The 20,143-nt window shown below is 42.2% G+C and overlaps 1 protein-coding gene across 2 annotated transcripts in view; it reads right to left on the bottom strand.

The window, feature by feature from the left end:
* Positions 1–1,555, bottom strand: part of GALNT7 (polypeptide N-acetylgalactosaminyltransferase 7) — a 153,164-nt gene extending 151,609 nt beyond the window's left edge. For both annotated transcript variants that reach the window (XM_025385081.1, XM_025385080.1), the window contains exon 1: positions 1,178–1,555. In XM_025385081.1, the coding sequence (XP_025240866.1) occupies positions 1,178–1,303 (126 nt within the window). In that variant the 5' untranslated portion in view covers positions 1,304–1,555. The remainder of the gene's footprint in view (positions 1–1,177) is intronic.
* Between the last annotated feature and the right edge of the window lie 18,588 nt (positions 1,556–20,143).

Raw genomic sequence — 20,143 nt, 5'->3', positions numbered from 1 at the left:
GTGCAACGGTTCATCCGGGGGGAAGCAGGTCAGGGTTCCGGGCGAGGCCGGTGCGCGCCGCCCGCTGCCGGTCAGGGAAGCCGCTGTGGCCTCGATCCCTTCCCCGCGCTGCGCGGCTCCGGGTAACTAATGTTCCGAGGCGCCTGACTAAACCCTCCAAATCCAGGGAATGTCAGCGCTAACACTCGCGCCCTGGGCGGCAGACAAATGCGTCCCAGCGGAGCTGCCGCGAGCTCCGCGCCGCGGCTCCCCTCGGCGTCGGCCTGAGCGGCGGGGTGGCCGGGCGCCGACACAAGTTAGTTTTCCGGCCCGAGCAGCCCTGCCGCAGCCGGGAAAGAGGAACTGCTCCTTGTCCCCCGGACAGCGCCCGAGCGCTGCCAGAGCTGGGGCTTCCCCAGGTGCTGAGGGCGGGGGGCGGACGGCGGGGCGGGGACGCCTCTCCGGCATCTCCGGCCAACCGCCCCTCCCTTGCCTGGGGACACGAGGGGGACCAGCGGTCCGGACGAGGCCTCGGCCGCGCATCACACCCCAGCTCCCCGCCGCCGGAGTTGAGGGGGAGGCGCGCTCTCCGTAAGAGCCGGAGGCGGGGCGCCATCGCCCTCCCACTCCCCGGCGGGCGGGCCGGGGGAGCCCGGGGCTGCGAACACCCCCAGACGAGCGGCGGCGGCGGGAGGGGAGGCTAGACCGAGGGGCCTGGTCCATCGGACCAGCAGTGGCGACAGCGGCATCTCGCCTCCTTCAGGCCTGCACGCGCCACAGGCCGCAGCCTGGACCAACCCCGCATACACCGGCCGTGAGTGCCGTGGTCCCGGCTCCCAAGAGTGGGACGCCGGGCGGCCGCGGCCCCCCGGACCCGGCTCTTCCCCAGCTCCGCCCGCAGTCCCGGCATGGAGAGCGGCCGCCCGAGCCGCTACCGCCGCAGCGCGGGTGTCGGCGGCGGAGCCCGGGGCGGAGAAGAGCGGAGGAAGGGGCGGCGAGGGGGCGGGCCGGCGGCGGACAGGGGGTCGGGGTGCGCGGGGCTCGGCACCCCCTCGGCCCGCGCTGCTCCAGCACCACCTGCGGAGCTGCGGTGCCCACGCCGTACCGCGACCCCGCCGCCCCCTGCTCCCTCCACACGCGGGCAAACAAAACAAGTTGCCGGTCGCTGCCGCCGGAGGGGGCCGGGCGGGTCACTCACCCTCATCCTGCTCAGCGGGCTTGGGTCGTCCGGCCGCGGGGTCAGGGAAGACCAGAGGACCACTAGCCCCAGGAAGCTTCCCACCACCAGCAAACTGCGTAAGATGAACCCAATCTTCAGCCTCATCTTCCTCCGGCGGCGAGAGACTCACAGCCCGGCGCAGCCGCCGCCACCGCTCTCCCCTCCCTCCTTCCCCCTCCTCCGGCTCTCCTCCTCCTCCTCCTCTTTCCCCCACCCCTACCGCTACCGCTGCCGCCCTCTCCGCTGCCTGCCCTTTCCAGCTCCAGATCCGGAACTCCCCTCGGCTATACCTTTCCCCGGGCTCTTTCCTTCGCCCCTCCCCGCGGCCCCCTCCCCTCCGGCGGCCACCGCAGAGCTCCGACTGACCCGTGTGCCTCGCTCTTCCAGGCTGCCTTCCTCTCTACCTGCCCCCTTCCAGATCCGCAGTCCCCTGCTCTCCACGCGAGCCCCCTTCACAGTCCCCTGCTACCTTGCAACTAACTTGCACTTTCCCCAGGTCTGGTCCTTAGCCTTTGCCCTACAGCTCAGCTCCTTAAAGCTTTCAGATCCCCAAACTTTTATTGTAATTATGGACCATAACTCCGTCCTTAACGCCTGTGCCCCCCGGGATACCCTGGCCCACCGCCCCCTCCGTTGGACCTGGGGTCGCTCTTCTCTGCACCTCTCCCTTAGACCCACTTCCCTGAGCGCCCTGACGAGAGGCTTTCAGGAAGCCAACCAGGAAGTGGGACTACCGCTGCTGCTGCAGCAGCTCCACGTGGCTGATTTATAGCTGAAGGCTTTTTTTTTTTTTTTTTTTCCTTTTTTATTGATTGTTCTTGCTTTTTCACACGGCTCCTTAAGGTGGTGAATTTGTAACCGAAAGGCCCAGGTGAGATGTGCAAATATCACTGAATTGGAGGAGCTCACTTGGAAAGCTAGTATTTCTTTCTCTTGAGCTAATGAAAAGAAAGGCTGTCGTCTTACGCCAAAAGCAATACCAACCTTGTTCACGGGCTGGTAAGTTTCAAATCCAAGGACCATGCATTTCAGCTCCACCCTCATTGCCTCCCTCAGACCTGATTTTTGCCACTTGATTTCTGCTTTTCAAACGCCTTTTCTGCCTGTGTTACCTAAATTACACAGGAAAGGATATTGGCAAATGTTTGGCCAAATGCCCCACCCTGAGGAAATAATTTTTCTGCCCATATCTCTCAATAAAGATGTCTATACCTTTATATCAGAGTGTATGTAATTACATTATCAGTGTACTATACCCTAAACTGCTAATTTAAATCGAACAAAACGTTTTAAGATTTTATCCTGTTTTTTTTTGTTTTTTTGATTTTTTGTTTGTTTGTTTGTTTGTTTGTTTTGGGGGAGATAGAGTCTCTCGCTCTGTTGCCCAGGCCGGAGTAGAGTGCAGTGGCACGATCTGGGCTCACTGCAACCTCCACCTCCTGGGTTCAAGCAATTCTCCTGCCTCAGCCTCCCGAGTAGCTGGGACTACAGGTGCACACCGCCATGCCCGGCTAATTTTTTTTTTGTATTTTAGTAGAGACGAGGTTTCACGGTGTTGCCCAGGCTGGTCTCAAACTCCTGAGCTCAGGCAATCCGCCTGTCTCGGCCTCCCAAAGTGCTAGGATTATAGGTGTGAGCCACTGCGCCCAGGCTATCCTAAGTTTTAAGATGGTGAAAGCTGATTCTTTTTTCTCATACTGTCTCATATCTGCAAGTTTTTTGCTTTAAAACAAAACCCAGTTATTTCAGTCATCAAGATAGATAAAGAATTGTACCAAACTACCTTCATGTGCTTTTTGGCTTTGCTTACAATGGCTAGTATATCGGGGGGTTCTGTAGATGCCACAATTTCAGAATTTCCACACAATATCTGAAGTGATATCCTCATGAACAACATGGTTCCAGAAATGCAGAATGGACTGTAGTTAGGTGTATTATTGGTTGGCTGAATGATTGTACATCGTATTGTGGAAAAGTCCACTATATAGAGTACCTGGTAGAGGGACTGTCAAGTGTTAAACACAAATCACTGCTTGACTTAGCATTTGTATGAGCCCCTTAGGTTAAAACCAGTTGTTTTAAGTAGAAGATGAGAGATTTCGCCTAAGACCACTTTTTTGTGTGTGACAGATCTAGAGTGTGCAATTCATGAAGTATGAATCTGCTGGGTAATGTGATATGAAAAGCGAATGAACCATTTCTTGGTGATGATTCAGGTCAGCGTTGGGACCCAGGAATCTCCTGTTAATCAGTACCCTGGTGATTTTTGACCCAGGTAATCTGGGTACCACCTTTGGAGAAACACTGAAAGGAAGCAAGGTGGGGGGCTTGGGAAAAGTCTTATATAGATAACTTTGGAAAGCAGGAATAGGCTCATTTATGGACTCAACTTGAACTGTTCAGAAGTGAGGTGGACTCCTTTTCTTTTTTATTTATTTAATTTTTGAGTCGGGGTCTTGCTCTATCACCCAGACTGGAGTGCAGTGGCACATCCATAGCTCACTGCAGTCTGGAACTCCTGGGCTCAAGTGATCTTCCCACCTCAACCTCCCAGTAGCTAGGACTACAAGTGTGAGTCATCATGCCCAGCTAATTTTTTTTAAAATTTTTTGTAGACACAGGGTCTGTTGTCTGGTCCTGTTGTCAAGGCTCGTCTCAAACTCCCGGCCTCCAGCGATCCTCCCTTTTTGGCCTCCCAAGATGCTGGTATTACAAGCAGAGCCACCGTGGCCCACCTGGACTCCTTTTCATAGGAGACAGTTCCCTAGGCAGAGACTGGGCTTGAAACAGGTAACTTACAAGGCATCTTGTGATCATAAGAGAATAATTCCATTTGAAATCAGCAGCTGAAATCCACGTGAATAATTAAATCTTTCACTTGTGTTATTTTCACAGGGGAGACAGTTTTGTATTCTTAAGAAGGCAGGAAGCTTTATTTTTACTGTTAGGACCATAGCTGGGCAAGTATGCAAATGGAAAGTGATACCTATCATCAAAGTATTGAGAATGGTTAGTCCTTTGAAGGTCCTAGCATTCTGAGAACATCCTGCCACCACTACCACCCCCTACCTTTAGTTTTACACATAGAGAACTTAAAATATGTGTGAAAGAGTATATAGTTATACAGTTGTATATTGATGAATAGGTATATAGTTGTAAAAGTTTATGTTTCTCTGAGTCCTAATAACTTTTAAAAGAAACTGCAAGTAAATTAACACAGGAACAGAAAACGAAATACTGCATGTTCTCACTTACAAGTGGGAGCTAAATGATGAGAACACATGGACACATAGAGGGGAACAACACACACTGGGGCCTATTGAAGGGTGGAGGTTGGGAGGAGGGAGAGGATCAGGAAAAATAACTAATGTGAGTACTAGGCTTAATACCTGGGTGATGAAATAATCTGTACAAACCCCCATAACACAAGTTTACCTATGTACCAAACCTGCACATGTACCCCTGAACTTAAAAGTTTAAAAATAGTGCAATATACCTTAAAACATATGCCCATTGCAGTATTTGCTGGGAGGCAGCCTTTGTAGGGTTGACAGAACTTGTTTAGAAAATGAGGAGCTACATTCAAAGCTTAGGTCAAGATAAATCACATGCCACTCTGAACCTAGGGCTTTTATCTGCCAAATAGTGATTACAATACTCAACCTCACAATGTTCTCAAAAGGAATAATTGAGGTCAAGTACATATACAAATATAAAGTACAATTAGTGTAATGGAACAAGCCTCAGGTGTGTGTGGCTATAATTCTTGTTTTATGAATGCTGCAGTTCCTGGGATAATAGTCACTAAGGAAGAGGATAGAGACTACAACTGAATGAGATGGACATAGAGATGGCCAAGAGAAGCATCGTCCTCTGCCAAGTCATGGGGTCATGTGTGGTGGATGGTGACATGGTGCCCTCAGCTCAGAGTCCAGCTGGGGGCTCAGAAGCAAGGTAACTGAAGGGAGAGAATTATTTGAGCACCTAGTGAGTGTAAGATGCTTCACATTTATTATTTCACCTAACCTCTACACAACCTGATGTGGATATTACTGCTCTCAAGCTGGGATTCAAAGCAGGTTTTTCCAACCTCAGAATTCTTGCCAGACTGACTGGCCTTCTGGGTCTGGAACATAAATGTTTTCAGGCAGTGTAATGTGCAAGAGGTCAGAGCCTAAAGCTTTGTTATTTTTTAATTTCTCCACCATGTCAACTCGGTTACAGGGAAGCCCACCAGAAGGAATTGTACCCATTTTGGGGCTACACTACCCCAATGCTATGCTGCAGCCAAGCTGAACTTCTAAGTTTCTAAATGTAACTCACTTACCTTCAGGCCTTTGTACAGGGAGTTCTTTTTGCCTGAAATACCTTCTGACGTCTTAACATTAGGCTTAGATGTCAGTTACAAAAAGCTTTTTCTAGACTCTCTCATATTTCCCACTCCACACCCCTATATCTCTTCCCACCAATGTACTAGGGTAGGTATCCTGCTAGGTGCTTCCACTGCACCCTCTACTTCTTCCCTAATGATTACCACTATATTGTAATGGCTTAATTTCTTTTTCCTACACCCAGATAAAAATGTACATGAAGGTGGAGCCTTGTCTATCTAGTTCGTTATTGTTATTTGTGTCTGGTATGTGGAAAGGGCTCAGTGAGTATTTCTTGATGGAATGTTGAATGAATAATGGGATTGAAAATATAAAAGGCAGATGAAACTTAGAAGAGGGACCAGGTTTACTTCAATTGCTACTCCTCCTCACTGGGAGGTTTATCTTCCAAGGATAAAACTTTGGAGGTTTTATTAAATTAGAAAAGTGATTATTTTACACATGGTTATCGTCATCAACTGATAGGCTGTTGTTTCCCCCTTACTCAGCATCCTACTAAGGCTACTCAGAACCAAGAAGAAAGGGTAGTTTTAATTTAAGTTCATATTTTTGTATGTACAGAGATTTAAAAAATAACAGCTGCATTAAAATGGGAACATGTACCCATAGGGAATTATTTGCAAACAAATTTAAATATTAATTATGTCTGGTTGCCAAGAACTCAGGTTAAATTAGTGTCAATGACCTCTAAATTACTAAATATCCTTTCACCATTCTATAAGCCATTTAATCACCTCTTTTCAAAGAAGAAGAGCACCATTGGTAGTATCTTTAAAGGAAGATACATTTTATTGTTTAGAAAATAATTACTATTTAGATATCAAGGAGAACATAGTGTTTGTTGAAAATTTTTTAATTTTGTGTACTGTTCATTAGTTACCTCTCACTGCTTAACAAATTACTCCAGTTTAGCACTTACGAACAACGAACATTTATTTCACACAGTTTCTGAAGTCAGGAATCTAAGAGTGGCTTAACAAGGTGGTCTGGCTCAGGGTCTCTCATGAGGTTCTTGCCAGACTGTCATCTGGGACTACCATCATAACCATCTGGGCCTGGAGAATTTGCTGTCAAGTTCATCCACATGGCCAGCAAGCAGGCCTCAGTTCCTCACTGGCAGGCGGTGGGAGGCTTCAGTTCCTTGTCACCTGGGCTTCTCCATAGGGCTACTCATGACAAGGCAAGCTGACTTACCCCCTTCATGAAAGATCTGAGGGAGAGAGAGCCCAAGAAAGAATCCACAGTCTTGTATAAGAAATACTCTGTATACTGCGTTCATCTGTAAAATGAAGGTGTTGGACCAAATGATCTTTAACATTCTTTCCAATACTGAAATTCTGAGATTTTCCTATGATGTTGATATGTGATTGAGACTTAAATTTGTGCTTTCATGTGGAATACTATGAAGTAAAATCCTGCTTTTGTACTTTTTTTCTGACATGGGGTACTATTTCTATCATAAGCTTGAGATGGATAATTCCTGAGTTGTGCTCATCTGGAATAAAGGACTGTTGTCAAGGGCTTCCATTTGACGAGGTTAAGGGTCTCCTACAGTGTTTTGAAAGCAAAACTACTTATTTAAAAGCCCTCGGATTTCACATCGTAGAACACTACCTCTTCATAATTTGGTACTGTTTTTGGGCTCCCATAATTCAGAAGTGCTCTTCTGATCTAACCATTTATTTAAGAGGTGATTGAAACGGACTTTGTCTCTTACCACTCTTGTTTAAAACCTCTTCAACAACTTCCCATTGCTCTTAGATTTAAGCCCAGACTCCTCCATTTATTACAAAGCCTTTGTGAGCTTGACTCTGCTTACCTCTGCAGCCCCATGGCTGGTCAGTTATCCCCTCTTTTGCAACTTAAACTGTAGTCATGTTGATTTTCTCTCCATTTCTGAAATAGGCCAACTTCACTCTCACTTTTAGACCTTTGTGTGTGTTATTCTCTTGCTTAGAACGCTCTCCTCTGTAGTTCTTACACCAACCCCTCTCCCATGAACTCCCTGATAATCCTTCAGATTTCAATTTATACATCAGTTCTTTCAGAAACCTCTAATTGTCTTCAGCCTCTCACCCCACTGCTAGGTTAGAAGACCCTGCTTCATGCTTTCAAAGCATCCTGTAAGTTCTCCCTCAGAGCATATAGAACTCTATAATTGTTTATTCAGTTGTCACCTTCATTAGACCAAGTTTCTTTCTTTTTTTTTTTTTTTTTTTTTTTTTGAGATGGAGTCTTGCTCTGTTGCCAGGCTGGAGTGCAATGGTGCCATCTCAGCTCACTGCAACCTCTACCTCCCAGGTTCAAGCAGTTCTCCTGCCTCAGCCTCCCGAGTAGCTGGGACTACAGGCGTGAGCCACCACGCCCAGCTGATTTTTGTATTTTTGGTAGAGATGGGGTTTCACCATGTTGGCCAGGATGGTCTCAATCTCTTGACCTCATGATCCGCCTGCCTCGGTCTCCCAAAGTCCTGGGATTACAGGTGTGAGCCACCGTGCCCAGCCTAGACCAAGTTCCTTCAGGGCAAGGACCATATTCAAATTTGGCATTGTGTCTCTAGATGTTGACCATGCTTGGCAAAGAAGAGATGCTCAGTATTAAGAGACTGAATGAGTGAAAATATATTTCCTGTGTTCACTGTTAAGCGTGGGGAAAAAGGAGTTGCATAAGCAAAAATATGAATTTAAAAGCCCTCAGATTTCACAGTGTGGAACACCACCTCTTCATAATTTGGTACTCTTTTTGGACTTCTGTAATTCAGCAGTCTTCTGATTTAAGAAGCATTCTTTAATAGCTCTTGAAAGCTGATATCTAAATGATTTGCAGAAGCATTTTATAGGTAGATGGTTTTGCCTTTATTTTGGGTGTTGGGGAAGAAGGGTACAGTATTCTACATTTTACCTGACCAAAATGAGTACTGTAATTTCCTAGATAATAAACTGATAGCTATTTGAAACTGCCTGTCGGCTTACTGAAGGGAAAATGCATTGCCCAGAACCTCACATCTTTTATGTGGGAACCCAGTACCTACAAGACAAACTGGCCTCTCTCTGTTACTATTGAGAATCTCTTAGAGCATAACTTGTAAATAATGGGTGGAATGGAAAGGAACTCTGTCAGTGAAAGGGCTACAGAACTTGCCGTGCTGTATGCAAATTAAGAGATTTGGCTAGACTCAAATTTCTAATTTCCTTTCAAATGCTCAAATTTCTTAAAATTAGGGTATGAAATGCACTGAAGAAAGACTCAGGTTCTCAGCAGTGTGGTTAGTTAAATGACCTGAAGTCTTCAAAACTGGTATTTGTCAAGGTATTACTGTAAGTCCTCTTACAGTTTGTGCACATAAACCTCCGCATCAGCAAGCAGACTAGTTTCAGACAGTTATCAATTTGTTATCACATCCTTCCAGAGATCCTGCTTATCTAACTATGCCTAGAACCTGACATTCTTTATTGTGGGAACCTGTAAGACAAACTAGCCTCTCTCTTGTTAATACTGATTATCTCTTAGAGCATAACTTTGACACAACAGGAATGAAATAGAAAGAATCTATGTCAGTGAAAAGGCCAGATAACCCATGCTGCCATATGTAAAATGAGAGGTTTGGCTAAACCACATTGGGCATAGCTGGATAAGCAGAATCCCTGGAGATGTGTGAAGATGTGTGGACAGGAAAAGAAGTCAGGGAGAAGGGGACATTCCTGTGCTTGACCATCTTCTGTTTTTTGATTAATTTTTATAAAATTGAAAATTAGTAATGGACTATGCCTACAAGCCTTTTTAGGCATTTGAGACAAGATAAACAGTTACACACAAATAAAGAAACTGAGGTTCAGACTACAGAGAGATTATGATGCGAGAGGTTTTCCCAAATGTTCCAGGAATTAAGAGGCTTGGACAGGGACTACAGATCTGTTAATTTCAAACCTTTTACTTCCCAACTATGACATCTTGCGAATGTCCAGAAATTTCACCCTTTCTTTAGTTTGTAACAACTGAACAATGACAAGTACATTTTCTCTTTTATTTGAACGTGTGACTCTGTATTAAAAACCTATTTGGAGAGCCACAACAGAGAGTTGTGAGCTAAGAGTGCTGATCTTCGGGGGAGCTCAAAATACTGCCATTTAGGTAAATGTACTTTTGGCATACTGCAAAGAGCTATGAAATTTGAATTTTAATTACATTTCTTTTTGGAGAGTGATCTTTGAGGACTTGGTTTTATGGGATAACTTCTTTTTTCAAACCATATAAAATGATTTTTAACAAATGGAATCCTTTTCTATAATCTTGTGTATTTTTAGATATTTCTATTCAACACTTTTTGAGCATGTGTCATGTGCTAGTCATTGTTCTAGATGCTGGAGATATAGCAATAAGGTAAAAGCCAAAATCCTTGTCCCCATAGAGTCAGACAATAAGCCAAATATGTATATTGTTACATATCGTTATTGAATAAACTGCTATATCACCATGTGCCAAGCCTTGTTCTAAGAGTATACAAAGGTTAACTCATTCATTTAGATAGCATGTTAGAAGATAAATGCAATGGAGAGAAATAAGTCAGGGAAATGGAATGTGGAATGCTGGAGAGGGGTGAGGGGAGGTTTCCATTTTACATAGTCTGAGAAGATAATATTGGAACGAGACCTGGAGATGAGGGCACAGCCAAATATGTACCTGAAGGGAGATGGCTCCAAGCACAAGGAGCAGCAAATGTGAGGCCCTTAAGCAGGAATGTTCCTGCTTGTTTGAGGAAAAGCAAGGACATAAGGACAACTGTAGCTGAGAAAGCGAAGGGAGAGCATTAGATCATAGTAAAGACAGTGGCACTTATTTAGAGTGACAGGGGAAGACATCGGAGAGTTTGGTGCAGAGGTGGCATCATCTAACTTACATCTAAATAGGATCACAGCCTCTGGCTTCTGGGTTTGGTTTAGAAAAGAAAAAGACAAAAGCAAGGACCAGTTAGGAGGCTATTGTGGTAGCATAGAGTAGGTTTGTAACAGCAGAGGTGGGTAGACTACTTGTCAGAATGGGGATGCATGCTGATTATTCTTCAGCTATTATAGTTCCAACTAATTAGGCTTGCTGTTTTGGTTCTCTATCAGTAGTTAAATTAATAACCTGTAAAGCAAAAGCAAACTCGAAATGCTCCGGCATCACACATTATTTAAATAAACTATGCAAGCAATTACTTGGCATTTTGTTAAACATCTTTGTTTAGATTTTCATGTATCAAATAATATTTTATATATATGTGTGTATATGTATGTATATGTATATATATATATTTTGAGATGAAGTTTCGCTCTTGTCACCCAGGCTGGAGTACAATGGCGCAATCTCAGCTCACTGCAACTTCTGCCTCCCAGGTTCAAGCGATTCTCCTGCCTCAGCCTCCCAAGTAGCTGGGTCACAGGCATGCACCACCACAGCTGGCTAATTTTGTATTTTTAGTAGAGATGGGGTTTTACCATGTTGGCCAGTCTGGTCTCAAACTCCTGACCTCGTGATCCACTTGCCTCGGCCTCCCAAAGTGCTGGGATTATAGGCGTGAGCCATTGCGCCCAGCCTTAAAATATTTTTAAAATATTTTACCTGGCATTTTTGGTTGTTTTTGTCAGATCAGTTGTCCTGGCCCCTAAACTACCACTGTTGCATAGGAGATTTAATTTCTAAATACAGGTTGTTGCATTTGAAAATACGGGCTTTTTACCTGGGGGTTAAAAGATGATTAAGTAGGCTGGATGTGGTGGCTCACACCTGTAATCCCAACACTTTGGGAGGCCGAGGCAGGCAGATCACGAGGTCAGGAGTTCAAGACCAGCCTGGCCAAGGTGGTGAAACCCATCTCTACTAAAAATACAAAAATAAGCCGGGGGCAGTGGCACGCACCTGTAATCCCAGCTACTTGGGAGGCTGAGGCAGGAGAATTGCTTGAATCCAGGAGGTGGAGGTTGCAGTGAGCCGAGATCGCGCCACTGCACTCTGGCCTGGGTGGCCGAGTGAGACTGTGTCTCGGAAAAAAAAAATGAAATGCATCCATTCGTAACAAGAAAATAAAGAATGCTAAGGTCAAAGACTGATAAGGCAGGTAAGCTGAGCACTGAAGCTTGCTTCTACCTTAAGGGCTTTGGCCAGAACTGAGGAACCTGAGTGTCATATATATTCTCAGTTTGTGAGTTTGGGAACAAAAAACAAATTGAGAGCCCTCCCCAAAATGGAAAACCAGATAGGTCTGCCAAAACCAGGATTCTCAAAGGGCTGTATCCCCAAGGTGAGAGAGAACTAAAATTAACTCATTCCCTCACCTTTTGAATAGAAACCTCCCTCTACATGTATTCACACCATCATCTAAGAAATTCATAATCATAAATTGGCCCTCATGAGGAATTCACACTATCTAGATAGCTAGAAAAAACTTTAAATCAATGATTTTTTTGGAGGGGATCGTTGTTTCTATTTCTATTATTTTATTTTATTTATTTATTATTTTTATTTTTTTTATTTTTTATTTTTGAGAAGTTCTCACTCTGTTACCCAGGCTGGAGTGCAATGGTGCAATTACAGCTCACTGCAGCCTAGACCTCCCTGTCTCAAGTAACCCTCCCGCCTCAGCCTCCCAAGTAGCTGGGACTGCAGGCACACACCACCACACCTGGCTAATTTTTGTGTTTTTTGTAGATAGGAGGTTTTGCCATGTTGCCCAAACTGGTCTTGAACTCATGAGCTCAGGTGTTCCCCTGCCTCAGCCTCCCAAAGTGTTGGGATTAGAGGCATGAGCCACTGTACCCAGCCTATTCTTTCATTTTTAATTTTCGATTTACACAGGTACATAATATATATATACACCACATATATATACCACATATATATACACTATATATAGAGAGAGAGAGCATACATGAGATATTTTGATACTTGAGTACGATGTTGTAATAATCACATCAGGGTAAATGGGGTATCCATTACCTCAAGCACTTATCATTTCTTTGTGTTATAAACATTTCAATTATACTCTTAGTTATTTTAAAATGTACAATAAGTTTAAAGTGGTTTCAGGCCAATAATGGCACAGGCATCTGAAAAGCAAATAGAAATCCTTTTTGCAAGAACCCCCTCACCTCATGCTTTGAAAAATGTTTTGTTCATGTGGTCTCTAAAACAGTTGACAATCACTGAACACTCAAGACGCCATAAGGGAGAGCCAGCAAAAACCACAAACTGCAAAATATGATGCATAAAAAATTAACAGGTGCAGTTATCAGATATAGAACGTAAAATAAGTATGTGTAATACATTTCAAGAAGTGAAAAAAGAGGCCTGAAAATATGAGTAAAATTGAGAAAAGAACTAATTTCCAGAAATAAAAAATATAATTAAAAAATTTTTTAGTTTCTGAATGGGTTAAATTGCATATTGGAATTATTATTGAAATTGTCTCATCTCTTGGTTTCTGGACTCCAGGTTCTTTCTCTTTCTATCCATTCTTTCTATCTCTTTCTCTAATTCTACTATCTCTAGAAACAAGGCGTCATTTAGAATTTAGTCCGTTCCAGTTCTTTTTCTTTTCCTCAGTTTTTAATCTCTTCCTGGACTAACCCATTCACAAGGCTTCAACTTATGTTAATAATCCCCACACCTAAACTTTTTTGGCACAGGTTGTTTTCTGAGCATTAGACCTGCAGGACATTTCTCAATGGATGTTCCATTAGCACTTCAAAGTCGGCATTTCCAGAATGGAATTTATTTATTTCCCCACCGAGTCACCTGTTCTTTGTAGGCTTCTGATTTAGCCATTGACACTTGAACAAGAAATTTCTGAGACATCTTCCATAGCTTCCTCCACTTTTTCCTCCCAGATTTAGTTGTTATCAAGTCAAGACCATTCTATCATTGGTATTTACTTTTGCATCTCTTCTCACTGCTATGATTCAGGGTCCCTTGCCGTGTCCTTTATCATTTCCCCACCTTCTAGGATCCTGTTTCTTAAAACCATAACTTCTAGCACTACCAGAGTTACTCTTCTAAAATATAAGTTCAATCATATCACTCTTGGAGCAAAAGCCTTTAGTGGTTCACCCATAGATGTAGTCATTCATTGCATCCTGGGAAGTATCCTCTCAAAGCACTATAAAGTACAGCGTCAGTGCCCTGATTGGAGAACATCAAGAAGCTTATAGCTTTTCATGGACTTTTTGATGCAGAATGTTAGAAAACTAGATAGATGGCAGAGAAAGAGAACATTCTGTAGGATCACATTAGATAAATCTTTCATAAAAAATTGTCTTAGGTGATGTACATGGCAACCTACTCTCCTACCTTGGATTTCAGAAGTGGTAGTAAGTGAAATCAAGTATATTCACTCAATGAGGAGACCACTAGACAGACGTCTTCATCTGAGATTAAAAGAAAAAAAAATCAGGCCCATAAAAAAAGTACTGCAAAACAAGGGAACGGAGGTTTGGAAGATTTTAAGACTTACAAGAAGAACATAAATGAATAATTGCTGTGATGACTCCAAAATTTCAGGGGCTTAATGCAATAAAAATTCATCACAGCACAGCCCATTTCTCTCTATGGGTTTGCTGAGGGGTGCGAGGGAACTCTCTCCATTTGGTACATCAGCTATCTCCTGGGATGTCAAAGTTCTCCACTGATGCTTTTCTGCTACCTGGCAGTGGAAGGTGAAAAAGAGCACATGCAGGATCACTAGGAAGTGTTGTTGTTGTTGTTGTTGTTGTTGTTGTTGTTGTTGTTGTTATTTTGAGGCAGAGTTTCTCTCTGTCGCCCAGGCTGAGTGCAATGGCTCAATCTCGGCTCAACCTCCGCCTCCCGGGTTCAAGCAATTCTCCTGCCTCAGCCTCCCAAGTAGCTGGAACTACAGGCGCACACCGCCATGACTGGCTAATTTTTTGTATTTTAGTAGAGACTGGGTTTCACCATATTGCCCAAGCTGGTTTTGAACTCCAGGGCTCAGCCAATCCACCCCCTCGGCCTCCCAAAGTGCTGGGAATTACAGGCGTGAGCCCCCGTGCCTAGCCTGGGAGGTGTTTTAAAGAGTCAGGCCTAGAGGCAGGAAATGTCCCTCTGCCCAAGTTTTATGCACCAGAACTCAGCCACATGCCTATTGGTAGATGAATCATTAAACAGTGTATCTGTTCCTTTATGTTTTAAAAAATATTTAGTAAAGGAAACAATAGACCATTAAGTGGAGAAGAAAACATGATACAAAGCTAAACACACTCTGGTTCTAACTCTGCTAATAAAAGAAATCTACATATTTTCATTTTTCAAACAACTGTTAAAAAATAACCGATTAACATTTTGATCTATATCTGAACAGTAGGATTGCTGGGAATATTCTTAATGTTTTTCTGTACCTACATTATTGACAGTGAAATTATTACTTTTCAAAATGAGCATTACCAAAAAAATTTTTAAAGACAATGGTGTGTTTTTAAAAATATTTCTGTATTCCCTAAAATTACCCATTAGAGGACCTTGTCCACCTGGTAGATGCTTAATAAATATTCACGGATTGAATCATTGTAGCATTGAATGGAATAATTAAGTGTAAATAGCCTAAGAACAAAGTGTTAGGAAAGTTATTTCCCTAGTGACACCAAATAAAATGTGATAACTGATGAACCAAATTACCATACTTTCTTCTCTATATAATTACCTTGATTTCAGTTTTATAACACTTATACCGTAAGTGTGGCATTAATACTAGTGAGTTACCTGTGTTAATGATTCCTGAACTTTATTCATATTGGTACTATGTATACTATTTTCAGTCCTACCTAAACTAGCAATATCCTATTGCTTTCATATTTTTCATTCAAATTTCTTACTTTTTATAAACCTAAATTTAGCATTGTATTAAACAGCAATACCAGTAAAATCACAGCAGTGTATTTTTTCTACACAGATTAAAATATAAATGTGTAATTATCAAAATTTTAAATGTTTGTGTTTTATCTACTTAATCATCTTTTCTTTTCTCTTTTTTTTTTTTTTTTTTTTTTTGAGATGGAGTCTCGCTGTGTCACCCAGGCTGGAGTGCAGTGGTGTGATCTTGGCTCACTGCAACCTCCGCCTCCTGAGTTCAAGCGATACTCCTGCCTTAGCCTCCTGAGTAGCTGGGATTATATGCACCCACCACCACACCCAGCTAATTTTTGTATTTTTAGTAGAGACGGGGTTTCACCATGTTGGTCAGGGGGATCTTGATCTCCTGACCTCCCCGGTGATCCACCTGCCTCGGCCTCCCAAAGTGCTGGGATTACAGGTGTGAGCTGCCACACCCAACCTACTTAATCATCTTTTTACCCCCAGGTTGACCACATTTTAGGATTTATAACTGACTTACATTGTACTTCCCTATTTAATGTTTTAGGTTCAAGCTTCTGTGTGTTTGGGGACCATGAACATCATATGTTTTGCCCAGCTGGCATCTAGTTTTTATGATTTATGATCTAGTTTCATCATTTATGTTTGTATATGTATGTATATATAGGTACCAAAAAGTAAACGCTTTAACAGGTGCTATATGGGCTGATTTTTTCTTAAGCATGCCAGTGTTTTGGTTTTTTGTTTGTTTGTTTGTTTTTAACAATGAATACTCTGTCTCTCTCCCACCACTCCATTTTTAGTGGAAGTTCACTGATCTGACATAAAATGTTTCTATGGCAAAACTTAGTAAGTTGGTTAATTAGGGAACATTTTAAAAGTAGATCGCTTTGATGTGTACCTTGCTCAGGTGAGTAAAATAGAAAGGTGACTACCATTTCTTGAGATCATAATCCTCTTCTCAGAGAAGATAAGCTACCAAAATAAAAAAAGGTCAATCATTAATTTTACACTTTGAATGAAGGGGTTTTTTTTCATTTTTTTTTTTAGATGACAAAGAATAGGCAAACTTTAGGTTTTGAGACACTTAAAAAGTACAAAGGAACTTGTAGAATTGATTGGGGGAAATCCTTACAATAGAGACCTGTTTGGGATTTATGGGATGTCTGAAAATATGGATGTTGTTTCTAGGTTATTTCTGACTTTGTGGTTATTATGATTAAGTGCCTCATTTTCTTAACGCTAAGTATTAAGAAATGGTTGGGAGCAAGGCAAGACTCGGTGAAGTCAGTAATCTAATAATTGCAATTCATACCCAAGTAGTTATTAAACCAAATGAATTAATAAGTTACACTAGGTAGGTTAAGGTGGAAAACCTGTATAATTTTATTTTTCCTGTGTTTTTAAAACAAATTAAAACCTTCAGCACAAACCGTACCTGCAAAGTCCATGCAGGATCTTATAAAACAACAACTGATAAACTAACATTAGCATTCTTGTGGAGTACAGACTTGGAATAAGCCCTTCCCTGTGTACTGATGGCTATGAACACATGGGCTGAGCTATTTATTATTATTACAAATGAGCTGTGACTGACTTTCTGTTGTACCTAGTCATTCCATCATGTGATTCAATTTATGGGTGTATTTTAATTATTGAACAAGAAAATGAATAATTAGAAAGGATACCTAAGAAAAAATATCCATCTTCTGTATTGTCCTATTAGTGAGGAACTATGAATTGATTTTTCCCCTTTTATGAAAAAGAAATATTCGCACATCTACAAGATAAAGAGAAAGAACAAGAAAATAGAGGAATGGGACACTCTGGCTTTAGGCCTATAATAAATGTTCAGTTCGCTCCACATCGCACATGCTGGAGCCCCGACCTCTACCTTACCGAGCTGCAGTGATCACATGTCCTGGCATGCCATTCTCCCTCTCCAACAGTGTCTTCACATATTATCTAAAGAGCTGGTTTCGTATGTGTCTTACCCTACACAGCCTCATCTTTTGTGACATTGGATATAAGTTACAAATAAAAGATCATGAATTTAGCCTGTTTTGACTGAGCTCGTTAAACTTTAAATGGGAATTATTGAGACCTACAAATGTACATTTCCATTGTTTTGACGCCAAGGTGTAATGGCTAGAGTTCATAAATAAAATTATATAAATGATTCTGTCTTGTGTAAACTGCGAGGGAGACAACAGACGATGTGCCCCTCGGCCCCCTTCGGTGAATAGGCTGGAGGAATCACCAGGTTGATGCATCCGAGCGAAGCAAAGTGGCAGACCCAGCCAACTATGCTGCAAGCAGTTCCAACTGCACAGCCAAGGACAGGCTCCATGGAAAAGGCTGTTGTTCAGTTGTTGGCCTTTTCAGCCCCATTGTGTGGACAGCAGTTTTTCTCTAGGGTACCAAAGTGTCCCTCTTTGATTTGCAATAGTGTTTGTATTTCTTAGCTTCACAAACTATGATATGAATGAGCAAACTAAATTATGCTATTTAACTTGTTTTGTAGGGGAAGAAAGGGACTAGAGTCAAAACAGATAGCCACACCATAGTAGTAATAGGATTTAAACCCATTTCTGCAGACTCTCAGTCTAGAGTTCCCTTTACTCTACTGAGCTTCCTATTTCAAGTTGAAGACGTGATTAGTTTGTTGGATTTCGTTAACTATAAATTGAACATGAGCGCTAGAGATGTGATTGTAGACAAGATAGAAGAATTCTCCGCTTTCCACAAAGTTTATAGGTCCACAGAGAAGGCAGACATTAATATATATGATGAATGCTATGATAAGAGATATTTATGATCCAGCACTGGATGCTGGAGGCACCTAGTGATGTCTAATCTACTCTAGTGGATCCAGAAAGGCTTCCTGGAACAAGAGCCATTCAGGAGGACACTGGCAGATGCATAGATATTACCCAAGCAAGGGGGTGGAGTGGAAAGGAGAATGTGCAAAATGCCAGAGATGAGTTACAGTGATAGGAAGAAACCCAGATGGCTGGAGTGAGTATTCCAGAGTAAGCAATAGCTAAACCCAGGGTTTTCAAGGCAATCCTAAAGACAATGGGCAAGGGAGGAAAACAGACTATCAAGTGACTGTGTGGAGAGCTACAGAGAGCACCAGCATTAGCTTAACACACCAGAATATACAGAGTTCAGTTTAGAGTCCCTTGCCTCATCTTATCTGATACTGTTAAGAATGCACATATATCTGTTTTCCTAAAAGTAGACTGGGGAAAGAGAAGCCAGTGCTCTCTTACTGGATGCTATTCTTCAATTTATTTAATGTATGTTTACTGAATATCTGGTATATTCAAGGGCATGTACCACATTGTGCTAAGCACTATTGAACATTCAACATACAAGTTAATATTTATTGAGTGCTTGCCCATTACACACTTAGAGTTGTGGTGATCATAAATGAAGTTATGAGCCTCGTTATAGTAATCTCATCGGAAGTAGGACACAGCAAAATAAGCAACTAGGCCTGTCTACAAACAGGTATTATGCACACTGCTTAATGTTTTAATAAACAACCAAGTTGATCTCAGGGTTATATCCAACAATAAGAGAATTTTTGGTTGTTAATGTTATTTTTAAAAGACTTAGAACTAATTTCAGTTTTATAGTACAGATACCAAATAAATTTTTGCTCAAAAATATAAGTGCATATTATGTGCCAGGCATTGTACCAGTGATACAAATTGAGGACATTGTTCCTTGCCTCTGAGAAGCTTGCAAACAAGTGGGAACTATAACAATAAATATATTATGGTAGGATGTGCTATAAAAATGTTAGAAGATGTTAAAGTAATGTGGGCAACTTTGTAAACCTGTTGAATTTATTCCATTCCATCATACTGCAAAAAATGAGAATAATGCATTTCCTGCTTTTTTTTTTTTTTTTTTTTGAGACAGAGTTCTGCTCTTGTTGCCCAGGCTGGAGGGCAATGGTGCAATCTTGGCTCACTGCACCCTCTGCTTCCTGGGTTCAAGCGATTCTCCTGCCTCAGCCTCCCGAGTCGCTGGGATTACAGGCGCCCGCCACCATGCCCAGCTAATTTTTATTTTTAGTAGAGACGGGTTTTCGCCATGTTGGCTAGCCTGGTCTCGAACTCCTGACCTCAGGTGATCCACCTGCCTCAGCCTCCCAAAGTGCTGGGATTTCAGGCATGAGCCACCATGCCCAGCCCATTTCCTGCATTTTTATTGACACAATTTTAAATAAAGTGGTTGAAACCCAGCACATTTCTGTTTTCTTCTGAAATGTTCTAAATAGAACATTTGTTTGTCTAATAAAGTTATAAGAGTCATGAACTATTTCTTCTTTGCATAATTAGTCTTTTGGTAATCAGAAAAGGAAACAAACTGCGTTCCAAAAATGAAACTGTTTTAATCAAAAGGAGACATTTTCAGTGTGATTAGGCAGTTTTCTGTCAGCACAGGTTAAAGAAAATCAACCAATAGACTAGATCCCAAAAAACTTTCTAAGAATGTCCATTGCTTTTTAAATAAAACAGACTTCATTCATAGTATTAAAAGCATTTGTATAGCTTGCTTCGTAAATGCTGTACACAATTTTTCATATCTCAGCATGGAAAGGTTTCTGCTTTTATTTGAAATATGCAAATGTGTCATAACTGTTACCATTCATGTAAGATGTTATTGATTACATGTATTC

The sequence above is a fragment of the Theropithecus gelada genome, chromosome 5 (assembly GCF_003255815.1).
Source record: "Theropithecus gelada isolate Dixy chromosome 5, Tgel_1.0, whole genome shotgun sequence".
NCBI lineage: Eukaryota > Metazoa > Chordata > Mammalia > Primates > Cercopithecidae > Theropithecus > Theropithecus gelada.
This window is presented reverse-complemented; position numbering and strand designations above follow the sequence as displayed.